The following is a 17,628-nucleotide window of genomic DNA, read 5'->3' on the forward strand; positions in this document are numbered from 1 at the left end:
GAAGAGGGAGGAGTGAAAGGCTCCACAAGAGACTCTGAGATACCGGCTTGTTCATCCTGGTATGCTGCTGGAAGTTCAAGCAAACCCTGCTGTAAACATTTTATTTGGGCAGGGAACTAGCTCTTCATAGTTGTTTGTAAAATGCTTAGCACAGGTTGGCTGCCGAGATACAAAAAATCGCAGCAGAAGTTGCATAGTTTCCAGTATAAATATATAGCAAGGAGACAGTACAATAGTATAATGCAGTCCGAATGTTTTTCTAAAAGTAGCCCCAAAGTGTGGTCTGCTGAGAAATACAAAGCCCCAGTGGTACAAAATGTTCTGTGTAGGTGATAAACCATCCCCATGTGACACCCCACTGGCATCAGAGGAGTTCTGCAGAAATGGCCTTTATTTCCCACATGAGACAACTTTGAGTCACCTTCTGAGACTTTGCAGTAGCATAATCATGTCTGAGCAAGAATGACTATCCTAGCTTGGTTTTTTTCTGTTTTGCCTATGTGCACTTTGAGTCACTACAGAAGACATCAATTATAGATGAAGCTCTTAGGTTTCCTTAAACAGAAGCGTAGTGAGTATTAGGTTGTTAATATTTAATCTCTGTAAAATCAGGTTCAAAGCATTTCTACTTTTCCTTCAAAGTGGCTAGAAACCCTCCTAGTTCATTGGCCCCTATGTTGCCGTATATCCCAGAAAAGCAGTTGAGGTAGATGATGCAGTATTTGGTTCTGGTGCCTTCTGGTAATGCTTAGAAACATGGAAAACATCATGATTATTAAAAAATGTTGATGAGACATGGGCTTGTGGAGACTTCAGTAGAGATTAGTTATAATAGCAAAAATGATTGTAAGCAGGTTAAATTCCTTCAGTTCCTCTAAACAGAATATGTGAAGCTGATATAATCTATGCACTTCCCATTCCTGGACTTTGTATTTAACACTACCACAGCTATCAACTATGAGAGCGAGCATTATTTTGTGTAATTCTCAGGAGGCAATCATAGGCAACGGCTGGGGCACCCCAGGAGGGTCCCTGTCTGCGTGAGGTCCTGTTAGGAGCCATGCACTCTGCTTGCAGTGTGATTCAATGTGATGGCCTCTCCTTTGTCTGGTGATTAAAAGTGACCTGTTGGCAGGTCACCGAGTGGCAGAGAGCCATGGAAGAATAATTTGGCTCCTGGGCAGCACAAGGCGAGAACTAATTGTTTGAATTTCATGCTTCGTGTGTGAGACTTGACAAAGCTGAGTAGACTTAAATAATAGCCCTGAAAAGCAAACATCAGCTTTCTCCCCAGGTTTGGCGACAGGACTGCCATCTCTGGCCCTCCACCAATGATACTCTTGGGGCATTCCTAGGAGGCAGAAGCAGCCAAGCACATAGAGCTGATGACAGGAAGAGGACTGACAGAGGGCTTACGGACAGAGCCAGCAATGATGACTTGGTTCAGTCGAGGTCGGTGGTGCTCAGCACCTCAGCATGAGGTGAAAGAGGGAGTGGAACACCAGAGCTGGTGTTATGGTGCGTTGGTTTGAGCCAATGACTGTCCCTGGGCTTGTTTTTGGATTATTGTTCTTGCGTAGTTTGAAATCAAAGTGACAGGGCAGATGATGGTGATTCCCTTTATTGGCATTGTGATTAAAGTTGTCTAGGGGATATAAAATTAATCAGTACCTGTGGTGTGGCTGGCTGCCTGCATTAGGGCTCTCTCATGGGTTTCTACACACTCTGTGGTGACTAGTCCGAGGGTCTGGGAGAGGTGATGGGTTTGCAATGGGGGGGGAAGCAGATCTCACAGTGTCGTGTCACCTGGTGCCATGGCCTCATCCGAGTCACACCATCCTGTGTGCCAGCCCTGAACTGGTACATCAGGGAAGAGGATACCTGGGACATCTCTGGAACTTCTTTCTTAGCCTAGGTACCTTTCCATGTGCAGAATATTTATTTAGCACAGCTTTCTTCTATTCTGTTAGCAATTGTTCACTGTCAAAACAGCAACTGAAGCTATTTGGAGGCTGTTGTAGCTGCAGCCTGATAATGCGATATTCCCCTCTGGCCCTAAAATGTGTTTGCCAGTGGCATGAAGAGTGAAGCTGCTACCTTTACTTCTCCTCTCGAGTTCCCTCAAAACCCTCTTGTAGTTTTCCACAGGGAGGCCAAGACAAGCTCACATGTCTACAGATCTCAATATGACTTTTGCCTTGGTTCCTGATTTAGACATACCCAGTATTATACTGTTGAATAAAGCTGGGGAGGCTGGCCAAGTTACTTACTGTGAGACTGAGGCAAACGCCTCTTTCCTGCCAGCTGGTGGCCCAAATTTCACCTCTGGGTTCAAGGCTGGTGGGGAGGGATGTTGTTCTGGAGGGAGAAGAGACCAGAACTTCACAAGAGATTGAAAAGATTATTAAATAAGGATTAGTCCAGGAATGTATTTTTTTAAAAAACAACAAAAATGCTTTATTATATCCAATACTTTTTACAAAAAAAAACAAAATAAAACAAAACACTTTGGGTTTGGGGTTTTTTTTTTTGGTTTTGTTTTTTTTTTGTTTGTTTGTTTGGTTTGGTTTGGGTTTTTTTTGTTTGTTTGTTTGTTTTGGGGTTTGTTTGTTTGGTTGTTTTTTTTTTTTAATCTTGTGATAAATATTTTACATTTTTAAAAGAACAGTGGTATAAAATCTAAATTTGTGTTTTTAATGTCCTGAAATGCAATTGTCTCTCAGTTGTCTTTGGGAACAGGGGATCAGCATGAAGGTAAATAAAAAACGAATTAAAGCATAATTATGTTCTATTCATATTTTTGAACATTACTAAACTGGGGGAGGTGTCAGCTTGGTAGAGAAATTTAGTAACTGAACGTAGCTGATGACTGCTTTCCTGCTGCAGTCACTCTCCAAAATGAGAAATCGGCTATGTTACATTATATAACTGTCTCTAGTAACTGTTCAGTCACTTTGTTGAAAATTTCATGAGCGCAACACTCAGGTATTTTTGAGTCTAGTGGTGTCTTATGGTGACTGTTGGTTTAAGAGTGGAGTGGCATTATAAAACATAAAATAGTGTGCTGATGACAAAACCAAGGAAATAGATATGAGGTTTTTCTATGGCCTGTTTTGTTGTCAAAAAATGACAATAACCATATCCAGTAATGATGACAATCTTATTTTCTCTTATTTCACCCATCTGATTCCTTTCCAACATGTACAAACAAGTTTCTCTTCCTTCATGCTGCCTCTAAGGCTACCAGGCTTCTGAGCACCTCTCAGTGCAGAGGTCCATCATCCCTGGTTTTGTAAATCTTCTGGGCTTCAGAGAAGTTTTTGGCTCTTGCACTTGCTGTTTTCTTTAGGCATAGAAGGGTATTTGGGCAACGTGGGTAGAAGGGAGAATACCCACACTTCTGAGATGGCAAAAGGCAAGAATTACAAAAGGAATCTGCAAAGAGACACGTTAACAGCAAGTCAGTAAATTTAACTGTCTGTCATTTAGCTGTCAGATGTTATTGAAGGAGCAAGTTTGGACAATGCACAGTGTAGGAAAAGCTGATTCAGCAGCTGCAGGTGTCCTGCAGTGTGGTCTGCTAGCGTGTCACTGAGCTTGTCAAGGTAAGCTCCTGACAGGTACCTGTGACTGGAGAACCGCCACATGAAATAAATGTTTTCCTCCTTACGACGTATGGCAGAAAGTTTTAACAGGAAGACAGTGTTTGGGGGGATTTTTTTAGTAGGACTGGGGAGAAGGGCAAAGAGGGTAGTAAAAATAAGCTTGCATGTCACAAAGAGTGACACTAGGAATACCATAGCTAGAAGGAGAGACTGCTGTTCCTCCAAGTAAGTGCTTTACTTGATAGGAATTATAAACAGAGTTTCTGTAAGAATTAGTACCAATAAATGTGGGTATCTTTACTGTCACATTAGAAAGGTTTTCTCGATGCTATCAGTGACAAAATATATCTAGAAGTGCAAGAAGAAAAACTAAAGAAATAATAAATGCTCAAAGTTTAACTTTTTCTATAATAGGAAAGATAAATGATAATTGTTTGAAAGTTCAGTCAACTGGCAATAAGGTTCGTTTTTAGCAGAAGATGCTTAATAAAGTAATTCTTCTTTGAACTGTTAGAGCAGAGAAAATGAATGTGACATCTGAAAGACTTTGAATGAAGCATTTATTACATAGTTTCACAGCTCTAACTTTCTTCCCTTTTATTTTCAGATCTTAGGAATTATAATATTCTGCATTCTCCTCTATTTTTACAAAAGAAAGGCTGTGAAACACATCGTGGTTTTATTAATGATGGTAGCACTACTGGGTAAGAACATATTATTCACTTCAATGTTCCTGTCTGTTACTTGATAATTCCTTGTCACTCAGTCTCTGCAGCTAGTTTAGATAAGGGCCATTTCAAAGCAGTGTGCTGAAGGAGAATCACTGAAACATTTCACATGATTCTTACTGTGGTCTCTTTTTGAAGAGAAAAGCTGATTATGAAACACAGTTTCCATGCTTATTACTGGGACTATTTCTTTTTACAGATTTCCCAAAACTAATATGCTATGTGTGAAGGTATTCTGAATTTTAAAATAACACTTTAGCTTTAGATCCTGGGAAAGTGGACTGTTTGAAACTTTCTTTTGGAGAGCAAGCTGGCTGTGAAAGTCAGTTCTTTAAAACAGAGCAGCTTAAGACCTTGTAAGCACTCCATAAACAAATGCAGTGATATGCTGTGACTGTATGGGAACTTCGTTTTCAATTATCTATGCCTTTTTGCATATGCAATATTTCATACTTTACCACTTTTCCAGAAGCATAACAAGAACTCAGCCACTGAAGTTTGTCTTCTGATTAATGTTGCCACAATCAATACCCAGGGAAACAAGGGAGATCATTTTATCAGGCATCTTTCAATAAAGTTAAACTTGAATCAGTTGAAAAATGTCAGGAGGTTTATCTCTAAAGCTTGCCACTTGCAGGCATATATTAAGAATCTGTCACCACCCTGTGTCTTCTCCTGTCCTTGTTTTGTCACCTCTTCATGAAACCCTGATGGGAGACCACATTTCTTTGGTTATAGTGAAAGGTGAGGCGCTTGAGGTGTGCCACTGAAGTCAGTGGCTGTATTTTCACTGACTTCAGTGGGCGCATGTATCAGTCTGCAAAGACTTACAAAGCACATTTGTAATGGAGCTGGTTATGAGTGGTTTGATAAAACAGAATTTCACTAAAGTTTTCCAGTTACACAATTTGGATTTAACTGAATGTGAAAATCCCTTACAGATTTATTAACTGCCTGCCTTCAGATCCCTGAGTGGTTTCTTACCCAGCTGAAAAACTCAGACTTCCAGATCAACTTTTTAGGACAGTCTTCCCATTTAAGTTTCCCAGCGCTAGGAATATTAGGATCTGTAGCTCTGCAGAAGCCTTGAAGGATTTCCCATGCTCCCTGCATGAGGCAGAGATGGAAGAACCCCAAAAGCCTTAGGTCTAACTGTTCAACTCCTCTTGATTTGGAGGAGTGAAGTGTGAGACCAGCCATCCCCCAGTTCCTACCTAAGCCTAGGAGCTTTGGCAGAGCTCGCCTGAGCTGCTCTGCGGCTTCCAACTGTGCCATAAGGAGCATGAAGCACTGCACACTCCTGACCGATGAGGGGGTCCAGCCTCCTTGTTGAATAACTGGAAGCCTGAAGATCCCTAGATGGGCTTCTGTACTTTTCTGTACAGTTTTGGGCAGACTCGCCGTGATGGCTGCCCCAAGCAAGGTCAATACATGGCTCCAGGAGAACCAGCCCGTTGGGCTGTGTAACCCTGTGTGCTTATTTTGCTGTGGAGCCTGCCAGCTCTGATGCCACCAGTGCCAAAGGGTCGCGTGGAGCTGCTGAACAGGAGCAAGGCTGCAAACCCATGCCCCAGCAGGCACTAACTGCAGCTTGGTGGTCAGGCTGCAATCAGCCAAAAATACAATTTCAGCTGGAGGCTGCTGAGGTTTTGGTCAGCATATGCAGTCTGAGGAAAAACATGTCATTATTTCTGCTCTATTAAAAAAGACACAAACAAACAAATCCTGGTTCGTGAGAACTTCTGAAATATGGACATTTCTTTTGAGCAGGAGACCCAGAACTGTGGCTGGCTTCAGTTCCTGCAGCTGTCCTGGTGCCTGACAGTACCCCACAAAGCTACACTTAGAGCTTTCTGCTTGGTCTCTGACCTTTCTGCTGAGCAAAGTGATGGGGAAGCTGAGAAGGGGCCCAGCAGTTTTGCTCCCAGCCGTTTGACACGTGCACTGCTCTCGGCAGGCCCTGGCTGCAGGGCGGGTAGCTGAGGCTTGGGGTCTTGGTGGCAGCTCGTGGAAGGGGATTTTTGCCTTTAATCATATCTGAACAGATATGTTCCTGGTGGAGGGTTTGTACAGATGTAAACTGGATATAGAAAGGCTTCTTTAGAGAGAGGGCAGCCTTTGTGTTTCACTGGATATGAGAGCTACTTTCATTACGAAGAAAACACAGACATGATTGTAAAATCTGCAAATGTGTTGCTTAGTACAACTCTGTAAGTACGTTTGGTGAGAATTATCTTACCTCATGTATATACTGGGAGTTATCATACGTTTTGGGGGAAAATATTTCAGATTAAAGTGGGATTTCTGAGTTTCCTGCCCTAACAGCTGGAAAGTGGCGTCATTTGTCACACTAGCCTTAGGGGAGGTCGTTCTATCTGAGATAGGAAAACCATTTCCTAGGTTTTGAAACTTATTCCAGGGTTACTTTAACTAAAAAGACTATTCCACTTTCCAAAAGAAAAAAAAAACCAAAAAAACAAAAAAAAAAAAAAAAAAAAACCAAACAAACAAACAAAAAAAAAAACCACCAACTAAAAAGCTGGTGCTTTCTTTTCTGGTTTGTTGAAAATTTCAAGGGATGGAAGCTGCCCTTCCATCAGAAACAATTTTTCAGCAATCTTTAAAATTTTCACCTGCAAGTGTTCTTTTAAAATAATAACTCCCTCATGTTAGAGTGCAAACCTCAATTTTTATTTAGGCTGCTTATTGAGGCTTGAGTGTAATTTTTGACTTTTTTATCGTACCATTAGCACCACTGCAGGCCAGCATTTGACCTCCTCTGCTGAGTTTTACTGCTGTGTTTGTTAAACCACTCCACCTATTTCCATTACAGAGCAAGAAGTGAAGTACTTGGTTGAAAGGTTGTCATGAAAACAGTGCATTTCATGATGGTGAACGGGATCATCACAAGATGTATGCAACTCTTAAACTCCCCCTGAACTTTTGGACTTGCTATAAGAAAAATGCTTGCAATCAAAACCACAGACCTGAATTTGTTCTTCTTCCCCCACCTTTTCTCTCAGCCCTTGGCCTGAACTTTTTCCACAGTGCAGCTCTCCTTGCCAATCTGAATTTTGCAGTTACAGGAGGATGAATCAGACCGCTGAAATCCAACACTCCTCAGCTCTGGAAGAGGGTGGAACTGGATCCCAGCTGGGGGGTGGTGTTCCTGACAATTAATTACCTTTCTTCAAAGGTCACCTCTGCACCCTGACTCCTCTTATCATTTTTAGTTTCTTTTTAATTTGTTACATTTTATTTGCAGTAATCATACTTGGGTTAGCTTCAACACACCAAGAGCGCACTCCAAACGAAAATCTGAAGTAACTCTTAGCTGAACTGTCAGCCCCTCTTAGAAAAGATGTGTATTACAAGACTTCTCTGAACTGGTGACATATATTAAAACCATTGCCTGCTGACTGAGATTTGTTTGTGGTGATACAATGACAGTGACTACATGGATTGAAAACACACTATAGAAATATTCTATTCTGTGGGATAAATCCAATAAATGGTCTTAAGAGCTTGGGCCCTGAAACAAAATGCAGAACCCTGTGCTGGTTGTCTGTTCTCTGTACATAACCCGTGGAGAGAGTTAGGTACTTCAGAATGTGATCCCAGCAATCAGCTTTGGCCAGCTTGGGCCAGCTCCTGTCTCAGCAGAGAAATCCCAAGGGTGAGGAGTTATTTTAGGCTGTCAGTGTCACATGCAGGCTGATATTAGGAGGTGTCCCAGCTGCTTCGAAGAGATAATGAGACCTCTCAGACCTCTCCTGAATAATGCAACATGGACTCCAAATTAGCAGCTGGAGCTAAACAAAGCATGTCTGGAAGATGTGGAGGCTGTTGTACCACCTCCAACTGGTAGTCCAGTGTTTAGGGCATATTCCCAGCATTGGGAAATGGATACAGTTCTTTCCTCACCTTGAGCTCAGCCTCTCGCTCACGCACACGAGTCCTACCTTGCAAGATTTTATCTGACTCTAATCTCAGCTACCCCGTTGAAAATGGTGAAACTTTAGGTAGATGCAGGATTGAAGACCTCAGTGCTGCAAGAACTTTAAATCAAAACACAAAGCACACATACGGAGCTAAGGCCTCTCTGAGTTTAGGCAGTAGCTTAATGGCATTTATAAAATCACATACTTGGTTTTAGGTGCCCAAATCCTTCTTCAGTGTCTTTTTAGGTGATCAGACCTGTGGCTCTGACCTGGCACCTTGCCCTCCCTCACTGATGCTCTGAGGTCACTGCAGTGTATCCTGCCCTGCTAATCTCTACCTTTCCCTTGCAGCATCCATGACTGTCATTGCTGTAAAGGCTGTGGCCAGCATGATAACGCTTTCTGTGAAGGGGAAAATGCAACTAACCTATCCTGTTTTCTATATCATGATTGCTTTAATGGCAATTTCTTGTGCTTTCCAAGTCAAGTAAGTGAGATTCTACTTATCACCTAACCTTTGTATTTGACATTTTATATGTCAGTTTTATTCAGTACAGATACAAGTTGCACTTAAAGACAACAAATTCCTGGCAGAGCCTTGACAGATGCATGAATTGTCTACAGCTGATTATATTGTTTATTTAGGCTTTATTTCTCCGCTTATAATTGATTATTATTATAGAAGCTACCTTCTCTCATTATCACCTTATACAAGGTCTTCCCAAATTTACTTCTAGTTTTGGCTCAGGTCTTGAACTCATTAAATGAAATCTATGTTTATGTAAATTTTGGGGCGTTGCTTTTAGAAACCTTCATTGATGAATAATCAAATGGCCATGTTTACCCTTATTATGCATCTCTTTCCTCCAGTTTATGTCACTAGTCAGACAAAAGAAGAGATTTTATCCCAGCTTTCTCCCTGACTCTATTAAATCTGGATATTGAGCTTTGCTACCCTGTACCTCTGTATGTACCTTTTTAGGAAATAGTTAACTTTCAGTGTGGAGGAGACATGCAAGTTTTTCCTGCTGGCCTCTGGCCTGTTAAGTGATTGTTTTATGCTGCCTTTGCAGATTTCTGGGGGTGGCAACATGGTAAAATACGGCTTGCAGCTGAACAGAGTCCATTCCCTCTATGCCGGGCCCTCTGTTTCAGGTGCTGATAGCATCATTCAGTAATCTCATCTAGACTGCTCTAGCGCGAGTCTGAGTGTTTACTTGCATGATTATTTTCCAGTAGAAGAGCCAACCCAGCTTTCTCATGGCAGAACATACCATTCCCATGTGGAATCAGAAAGTCCATGCGTTATTACGCAGTGACTCTCCATGGCTGACTCAGGAACTCCCCTGTAACAGATTATAGAGTGATTTACGTCCAGCTTGTCTTCTCTGGGAGAACAGATCAGGGCATTTAAAATAGGAAATAAAAGCTTGGTAAATAGGAAGCTGCTGAATTAACCTCTCCTTCTTGCCGGTTTTTTCTTTCTTTCTTTTGTTGGGTCAAAATTAAAACAGAAGTGAAATGTGCCCATTTCGTTCCCTGGGCTCCATGTCTCTTTCTCTCTTCTCTCTTGGATACATTTTCTAACAGAGACAGTGCTGTCAGTCTAAATTTTCCATTTTATTTGTTTCCTCTCTTATTTTATTTGACTGTCTTGTGTTAGTTCAGAACAGCTTGTGCTGCAACATCCTCCTGGATTCAATGCTGGGCCTTGGTATCACTGTTTTAGTCCCTGTGACCAAGTTTGTTGCAAATGGGAGAAAATAATGAGGTGTTTTCAATGACTTCAAAATCCTGACTATCCTGTGGATATGTAGGATTTCTTTATTTTTAAAGCACCATGGAGACTGTTCAACAGTTGCTAAAATAACCATGCAATTACTTTAATGGCTAAAACAGATCCAAGCTTGGATTTTTACTGCACATATATTGTACCAGTGAAACATTTAAGTGTGGTTCTTTTTATAGGTTTTGAATACACTCTGCAGCCTCCTGATTTTTCTCTTTCAGTCTGGAATGAACCATTCACATAACAAAGTATCTGCTGGTGCATCCAAGAGTTCACACTCATGGTTCATCACCCTGTGGGTACATGTTGATAGCTGGGGTCTCCGTACAAGTGGGTTAATTGCTTTGCCTTTTTATCCGCTGATGCATACTGTGCAGGCTGCTCTGTGGCCAGTGTCCCGGTCGTGCAGGTGTGTGTGCAGTGTACACTTCTGTGGCCCTGCACGCTCTTGCTCACGATTCTGGTGAGGGTTTGTGTTGCCATTCTGAGGACCGCAGCAAAGAGTTTCCAACCAAAGGAGAACAGGCTTGGAGCCACCTTCCTGGACTTTCCCAGCAGAACAGAGTGTGTCTGGGGTATGATTGCATGGATAAACATACAAATGTGTTTTAGCCAGGTTGGATTGAGCAGTAGCAGCACTGTGGACTTCAGCAAAGTGAAACAGTTCCTACGAGAACTTGCATGTTTATGTCCGTGCTGGACATATACCCTTACACAACCTGTTTAAATTAGAGCAATTTGTCCCTGGCTGCTCACAGGCAGCACTCCTTCTAGGAACCGATGCAGACTATAAGCAGTAATACCCTAGCATTCCTCCTTTATCTGTGGCAGACAAATTTTTTCCAACAATGCTTCAAAAGACTCTCCAATGACAGCCTGTGGCCAGAAGAATCCATGCCAACCTTCTTGCTTTTGCCTATTTGTTTGTAGTTTGCATAGTCAAACCGAGAAAATAAATTCAATACACATATGCATCTGTTCAGAGCTACTTGCTATTGTAGTAAGAAATGATCACACTTATTGTTAAACTGACAAAATGGCTTAACCTGACTTGAAGTGCAATGAACATCCTGCAGGCATGAGGTGCAATAACTCTTATCTTTCAGGTTCTTGAATCAAGCAATGTATCTGTACAAAGCGACAGCAGTTGTGCCCATTAATTTTGTGTTCTTCACCACCAGTGCCATCATTTCAGGTTTGTTTCTGGCCTTCTGCCTCTACAGAATGATTTTCTAAACATGAGTTTTTTAAGAATCACTGCCTGTGAACAGGAACACAAACCATCCATGTGTGTCTTCATAAAAAGTAGTTTTTCCTAAATGGCAGGTGTTTAAGTTCTGAAAAATGAGTAAGTTCACAACTTTTGAACCAAAATAAAAATAAACAAATTCTAGCATTTCCAGAATTGATATGTATGGTTTACTGTGCCTTGATGGCTTACTAGAAGTACCTGCATTTATCCTAGCCTCATCTTGACATCCAGTAAATGAGTTTATCATGTGCACACTAGCCTTTCCATATCCGAACTGGTAGAGTAATTTTAACAGCCTGGCAAACTACTCAAATGACAACCAGCTGTGTTTCATAGTAGTTAGTGTATATTCCGTTTCAGAAGGTGGAATTCTAGGTTAAGTGAAGGAAATAAAATGACTCCAAAGACTTTTTAAGCATTTAACATTTTATTCTGGGTGAGAACTTTGAACTCAGTGTTGTTAAAGAGGGACTGCAAATCTTGGAAATGGTGTGCAGCGTAAGAACATGAGCAGGGAGGACGACTAAGATGCTGTATCAGCAATGAGCCAAAATGATCATGTTGTTAGAACATTTATGACTCATTTTAACACACACTGGGGGCTTTCCTGTCATTGCAGTGCAGGAGTTTCTCATGCAGAGCTGCCATTAATGAGAAGGGGAGTTAGCTTCACACACAGATTGCCTCAGCACCTGTGTTAGAAGAGACCTACACTTTGTGACTGAGAGGAGACTTGTGCCAAAAGGGGGTTGCGTTCTTGTGACCATATGGGGAATTTGGCCTTGTGCCTCCTTAAAAGTACCTATTCAGGAACAGCTTAATAGCTTTGAGACTGGATACACATGCATTTGCACCAGGTTAGTTAAACCAGTGCAGGGCTTAGAAGAACAACCTCTGCTGAATCTTGCTGGGGTGCTCATAGAAGGTACCTTGTCTCACGATTCCCCCACCCCCAGTTACAGCCTTTGAAGATACAATCATGCTTCAGCTGTGCTGGTTCACACTCTGGTGTTTCTAAGCAGAACTATGCTCATCAGTGGTTTAAAGCTAATATACTCAGCTGTGAATTGGGGCAGCTGAGATCCAGATACACATCTGGTTCTGTCACCTCCACTGCAGAGGTGCTAATTCCTGGAAGAGGGGTGACCAGAAAGAGCTAGTGATCCCTTCAGCCAGAAAGATTTGGCAAACTTGGCTGCTGGAGCCCTTAACTTGGTGTAAACATCAGGGACACAGCTAGTTATGGAAAACCTGTTCCCAATCGGAGTTAAGATGTCCACATGGTCTGTTGGAGTGGCTTAACTAAATCCATGAAGAACCTGTTAGCTATACTGGTATGACTCTTTTTGTGAGTAAGACCTTGAGTTTGACCTGCATAAAAACTGTTGCTGACAATGCAAAAAATACCTGCATCTGTGTGGTTACTAACACAGCACATGCTCCAATCTGATGGACTAAATCTTCTCCAGTCCCATACAGCATCTTGAGAAAGCCTAGGTAATGGAATATGGGCACATAAAGTGAACCCATCACAATGTGTATTAATACCTTATTTGGGATTTTTTTTGCTCTGAGCATGACACTGGTCCTGACCCTCCCAGCTGTAATTCATATCACTTGGAGGCCAGTCAAGATCTGTAATTCTTGTTTCTGTCACTTTCCAGGGGTCATATTTTATCGGGAATTCCAAAGTGCAGCTTTGCTGAGTGTGTTCATGTTTCTGTTCGGGTAAGTGTATCGGCCGAAAATCTGCACTAACTTTTGTACTGAAACAGCATTGCCTTGCGGAATCCCTTCTTTTCTCGGTAAGAAGAAACCCGTCTTGTTATTAAAGTTTTATGGAATAGCCATTATAGTAGGATAAAAAAACATTAAAGGAAAGATTGATGTCTGTGCTTAGGGAGTTTGGAGGCCTGGTTTTGAATCCAAATATGTAAAAATGTGAGACACTTATGAACTACTAATCTCATGATGGAATGAAAAAACAGCAGCATGTGTTCCTGCAGCAGGAAGGAGAAATCACTGCTCTCCAACAAAGATCATGTTATAGGGGGTGCTTTTACAACCGCTAGAAATCTCCTCCTATGTTACATTCTACTTGCGTGTCCAGCTGGTCTTTGCTGCCACTGGGCATGGGCAATTATATGAGTTGCTGGCCTATGAGGAAGTACTATATATCTCTCCCCCATTTTCCTGTGCCAAGAAAGACACAGCATGCCTGCGGAAGAGTTCAGAGTGTGCTAAGAAGCTGTTAAAAATAAATATTTGAAGAAGGGCCTAGGTGTTGTGAGAGTACAAACCTTCTGCTGGCTACCAGTACCATAACAGCTGTGGGGACAGGTGGTAATTACTTGATAACGGGCATGAGATAGTTTAAAGCATCTCCTGGAACTGCTGGAGGTGTTTTGCCACAGTGCTGTCAAATGAACAGGGCTAATGGGTACAGACGTCTTTGTCCTCTGCAGCTGGACTGGAGTAAGTGCACATAACAGCTATCTTGTCTGACTGCAGGAAAAGTGACAAAAAATGGAGATGAGAAAATTCAACCCATGTATTTGGCAGGCAGGAATCAGTGGTTGTGTGTTCAACACAGAGCGGATAAAAGATTTATCCAAGCATAGCAGTTTTTCATTGCTTCTGGCTTACAGCTTGCCCCTGAGACACACAGTCAAATGAGAAAAACAACAGAGATGTTGATTGTCTGTAGCTAGACTGAGTTGTTAATGAAATTGCAAATGCTAGAATTCTAGCTTAGATGCTCTGTGAAGGTTTGCTCAGGGATTCAAATGTTGTGGTCTCACACTCACAGGCATTTGATTAGGTATATACTGCTGAAAGTGTAATTTTGCCTGCAGAGCCTTTGGAACTGATAATAAAGCTTCATGGGGCAAAAACTAGATTGAAAGGGAGCCCAAGATGAATTTATAGAGCTGCCAGAAAGAAAAGTTTCTTTATAAGCTGAGCAGCTTGGGTTTGGAAGTCCTTGAAAAAGAAATACGGAAAGAAATTCTCATCTCAGATGCAGTGAACTGTTTCTAATGATACTATGCCACTGTTATTTTGCAGGTGTCTCCTATCTTTCCTTGGTGTATTTATAATTGCAAGAAATAAAAAAGAGGAGCATTTACAGATTCCTTTTATTGACTGTGGACATATTCCTGGTAAGTAGGGCTTTTTTTCTGTCTCTGTTTAAAAATGAGATATCAGATAATGGGATGACCTAGGAGAGTTGAGTCACAAATGTGCTGTAGTCATATTTAATAAATATACTGTTCCCTTACTTTCTATTCCTGTTCCCAACAGATTTTTCAAAGAATTTTTCTGAGTTTTTCCAAGCTATTGTTACAACCAGTCAAATGAAAACAATGATTACTGGAGCAAAGAATGTTTAAATGATGGATTGGTGGGGGATTTGTTTTATTAAAATTCTTCACAGAATTGTTGTTTTTCCCTTCTCTCACCCCATTTCCTTAGGACAAAAACTGACAGGCAAAATACAACCAGATTCTCACAGTTCATGCTATGGCACTTTGAATAATGAGGACGACTCGGTGAAAAGTCAAAGCTGAAAGAAGAAAGCACCTTACTTGCCAATTAGCAGGAGGAACACCACTGGAACTAGGATCAGCAGTGCCTTTTTGTTGGACATGTTCAAGTATATGTTGAAGTCCTGTATGCTGATGAGTCAAAGTATTATTTAATCCTACTTAATTTATCCCATGGTTGTCCCAAATGTATTCTGAACATAAAGGAAGCCTTAAGAAAAACTAAATAACCATTAATGAAATGGAACATTGTCCTAGTATCAATGCCTCTTGGGGATATTTTTAGAGACTTAATTGCCTTGAAATGCAAATAGGCACAGAACAGGATTATAAAAATACCCCTTTGAAACCCCTCAGATCTGTGTAGAAGCTTAAAGACAAAGGTGGGAAGTGAGAATAATTTTCATAAGTGACTTCAAAGTATTCTTCTATATGTACAATCCCTTTAAAAATCTGATCTTTCCTGTTCAGGAGTCAAAACTGTGGGCGTGTATACAGTATACATAAATACATGTACACAAATTATTTTATATTTTGTGTAGAGGGAAAATCCTGAATATCTTCTGCCATCAGATTAATTCTCTTATCTTCCAAAGAAATAAACAGCTGTGTGAGGAGGGGGAAGGAAGAGAGCGCTTGCCATAAACATAGGTACGTGCACACATTTGAGGTGGCCAACCAAGGCAGAGATATGGAACTATGCTTGACAATTTACATCCTCCTAGGAGAGTCCTGTGCACTGGGCTGGACTGGGCTGGGATATACTATCTGTTAGTGTAGTCTAGCCTGAGGTTTAGCCTCTGTTTTAAGGAAAACAAGGTTTTAATGAAAAAAGAACAAAGTTCAACAGCAGGAATGGGATAACCAAGATCCCTCCCTTGATGCGTCTTGGAAAAATACTCCCAAAAAAGAAAGGTAGGGCTACTCCTGCCTCCTTCCTAAACCACTTGTAATCCTCAATGAGGAAAGGCTGTAAAAAACAGAATCACAATGTCATGCTAACAGTACAGTTTTCCTTCATTACATGGTAGTGTCCCCACACTGCTTTGAAGAGCCAGCAGTGATAGGAAGCATGGCAGTACAGGCTCTGCGTTCAGGTCTGGGAGGTCTCGGTGCCCCTCAGTTCCTGCCTTCTGGCAAGAAAGGTTCTTCTGGGCATTCATTAGGGGCCCACTTACCCCTGCCTGGTAGCACCGATCTACCTCTGCCAGCACAATTGGTGTCAGACACCTCCTCTGCAGAAACAGGCGAAAGTGCTCTTGGAAAATGTTCACAACTTGGACAAGACACTTGTTTTAGGTTTGAATTAATCTGCAGTAATGGATAAGGGCCATAAGCTGTGTATATTTTGTTTCAGTGGGATATGAGGAAATTAGGTCTCTTTTTTTTTTTTCCCAAATAATTGTTTATTTCATTTTAAAATAGGTACAGCTGAAGATCCATAAGGCAGTTTCATTTCAAACCCTACAAAGCACACACAGGGCTGCAGTTTTTCCTATGCAGCAGTGTCCAGGGAGCCAGGGTGCAGGGGGAGCTTATGAAGCTGTTTTCCAACATGGATCTCTTCCAGCTGGCACAGGACAAGACTTTGTGTCTGCACCTTACTTGTACCAGCTGCCTCGCTGTGGCCTTCCTTTCCCCTCTTACAGCTTGAGTTCAAGTTTCTAAAGCTTGAAATAAAAAAAAGACATACTTTTTGTATACTTTCTCCAGGGAGTAAGGGCATGCCTCTACCTTTCTTTAGCAAGTCAAATTTAAGCTGCTTTCTAAGTCTCAAGTGAGTATGTGTGCTAAATATGGAAATAGGAGGCCTACAGGTTTTCATTCTGTGACCTGAGAAACAAATGGGTGAAAGGATTTGGTTTTGTTTCTTTTTTAAATAATTGGCCTTGGGCATCTTCCTGAAATCTGTTTCCATGACTCAGGAGAGCTGGAGGAGGTAATAAGGGTTACCAGGTGTAGGATTTTCTCTTTAAAGAAAAAAAATCATATGTAAAAATCCATGGCAAAAGTTATTTATTTTAAACTACTGCATTTCTTTTTGAACAACACTTTTTTTCTTCCTGTGGGTTAATATAAAAATTATAAGGGTTAAAATGTTTTCCTTAAACTTGAATGTAATTAAGATTAATTTATGGAGCAAAACACTGGTAGGAATTAAGTGCAATTAAAAGTTGTGATTTGACATGATTTCTGAGATGTGAGGACGTTTCAACTAATTAATGTATTACAAGATCGGAAAAACTCAGTGATGAGAATTCATTACTGCTCTGCCAAGAAAAAGACATGATTTGTTTCAAGAATCAGTTTTTAATCAATGCCATTTTCAGATTCTGCTTGTGATACTTAGGTTGCAAACATCACAGACAAATGCCTGCTAAAAGAAAAGTCTTTTCACTGGAATACAAAAAAGTCTCTGGAGCCTTTCTCTTTAATGATGAGTTATTTTCTTGCAATGTTTTTCCTGACATCAAAAATGTGGGCCAGATATAAGCTGCAAAACTTGCACCTGCAGACTGAACTTTCTTGACGAGATCCTCCACGGGATCTGAGGAAATCAAACCACGGGAAGGCGTGGTGGGCAGGCAGCAGCTCACGTGGTCCCCCAGGCTCCAGCTTGGGATTTTTGACAGACCAGAACCAGCAGGACTCGTTTAGCGCTTGTTCCACTGCTGGTCACGCTGCAGTAAGAGATGAAGTATTAACTGGCCACGGGCCTGGAAATGGGAGCTCTGGAGTAGAGTGAGGCAGTTTAATTTTTGCTGTAA

The 17,628-nt window shown here is 41.4% G+C and overlaps 1 protein-coding gene across 1 annotated transcript in view; it reads left to right on the plus strand.

Moving 5' to 3' along the window:
* NIPAL2 (NIPA like domain containing 2) overlaps positions 1-17,093 on the plus strand; it is a 51,731-nt gene extending 34,638 nt beyond the window's left edge. Inside the window, exons 6-11 of the mRNA XM_009967580.3 lie at positions 4,213-4,309; positions 8,626-8,761; positions 11,170-11,258; positions 12,980-13,043; positions 14,382-14,476; positions 14,790-17,093. Of these exons, the coding sequence (XP_009965882.3) occupies positions 4,213-4,309; positions 8,626-8,761; positions 11,170-11,258; positions 12,980-13,043; positions 14,382-14,476; positions 14,790-14,884 (576 nt within the window). The 3' untranslated portion in view covers positions 14,885-17,093. The remainder of the gene's footprint in view (positions 1-4,212; positions 4,310-8,625; positions 8,762-11,169; positions 11,259-12,979; positions 13,044-14,381; positions 14,477-14,789) is intronic.
* The last annotated feature ends 535 nt before the right edge of the window (positions 17,094-17,628 follow it).

The sequence above is a fragment of the Tyto alba genome, unplaced genomic scaffold, assembly GCF_018691265.1.
Source record: "Tyto alba isolate M040663 unplaced genomic scaffold, T.alba_DEE_v4.0 Super-Scaffold_9, whole genome shotgun sequence".
In the NCBI taxonomy this organism is placed as follows: domain Eukaryota; kingdom Metazoa; phylum Chordata; class Aves; order Strigiformes; family Tytonidae; genus Tyto; species Tyto alba.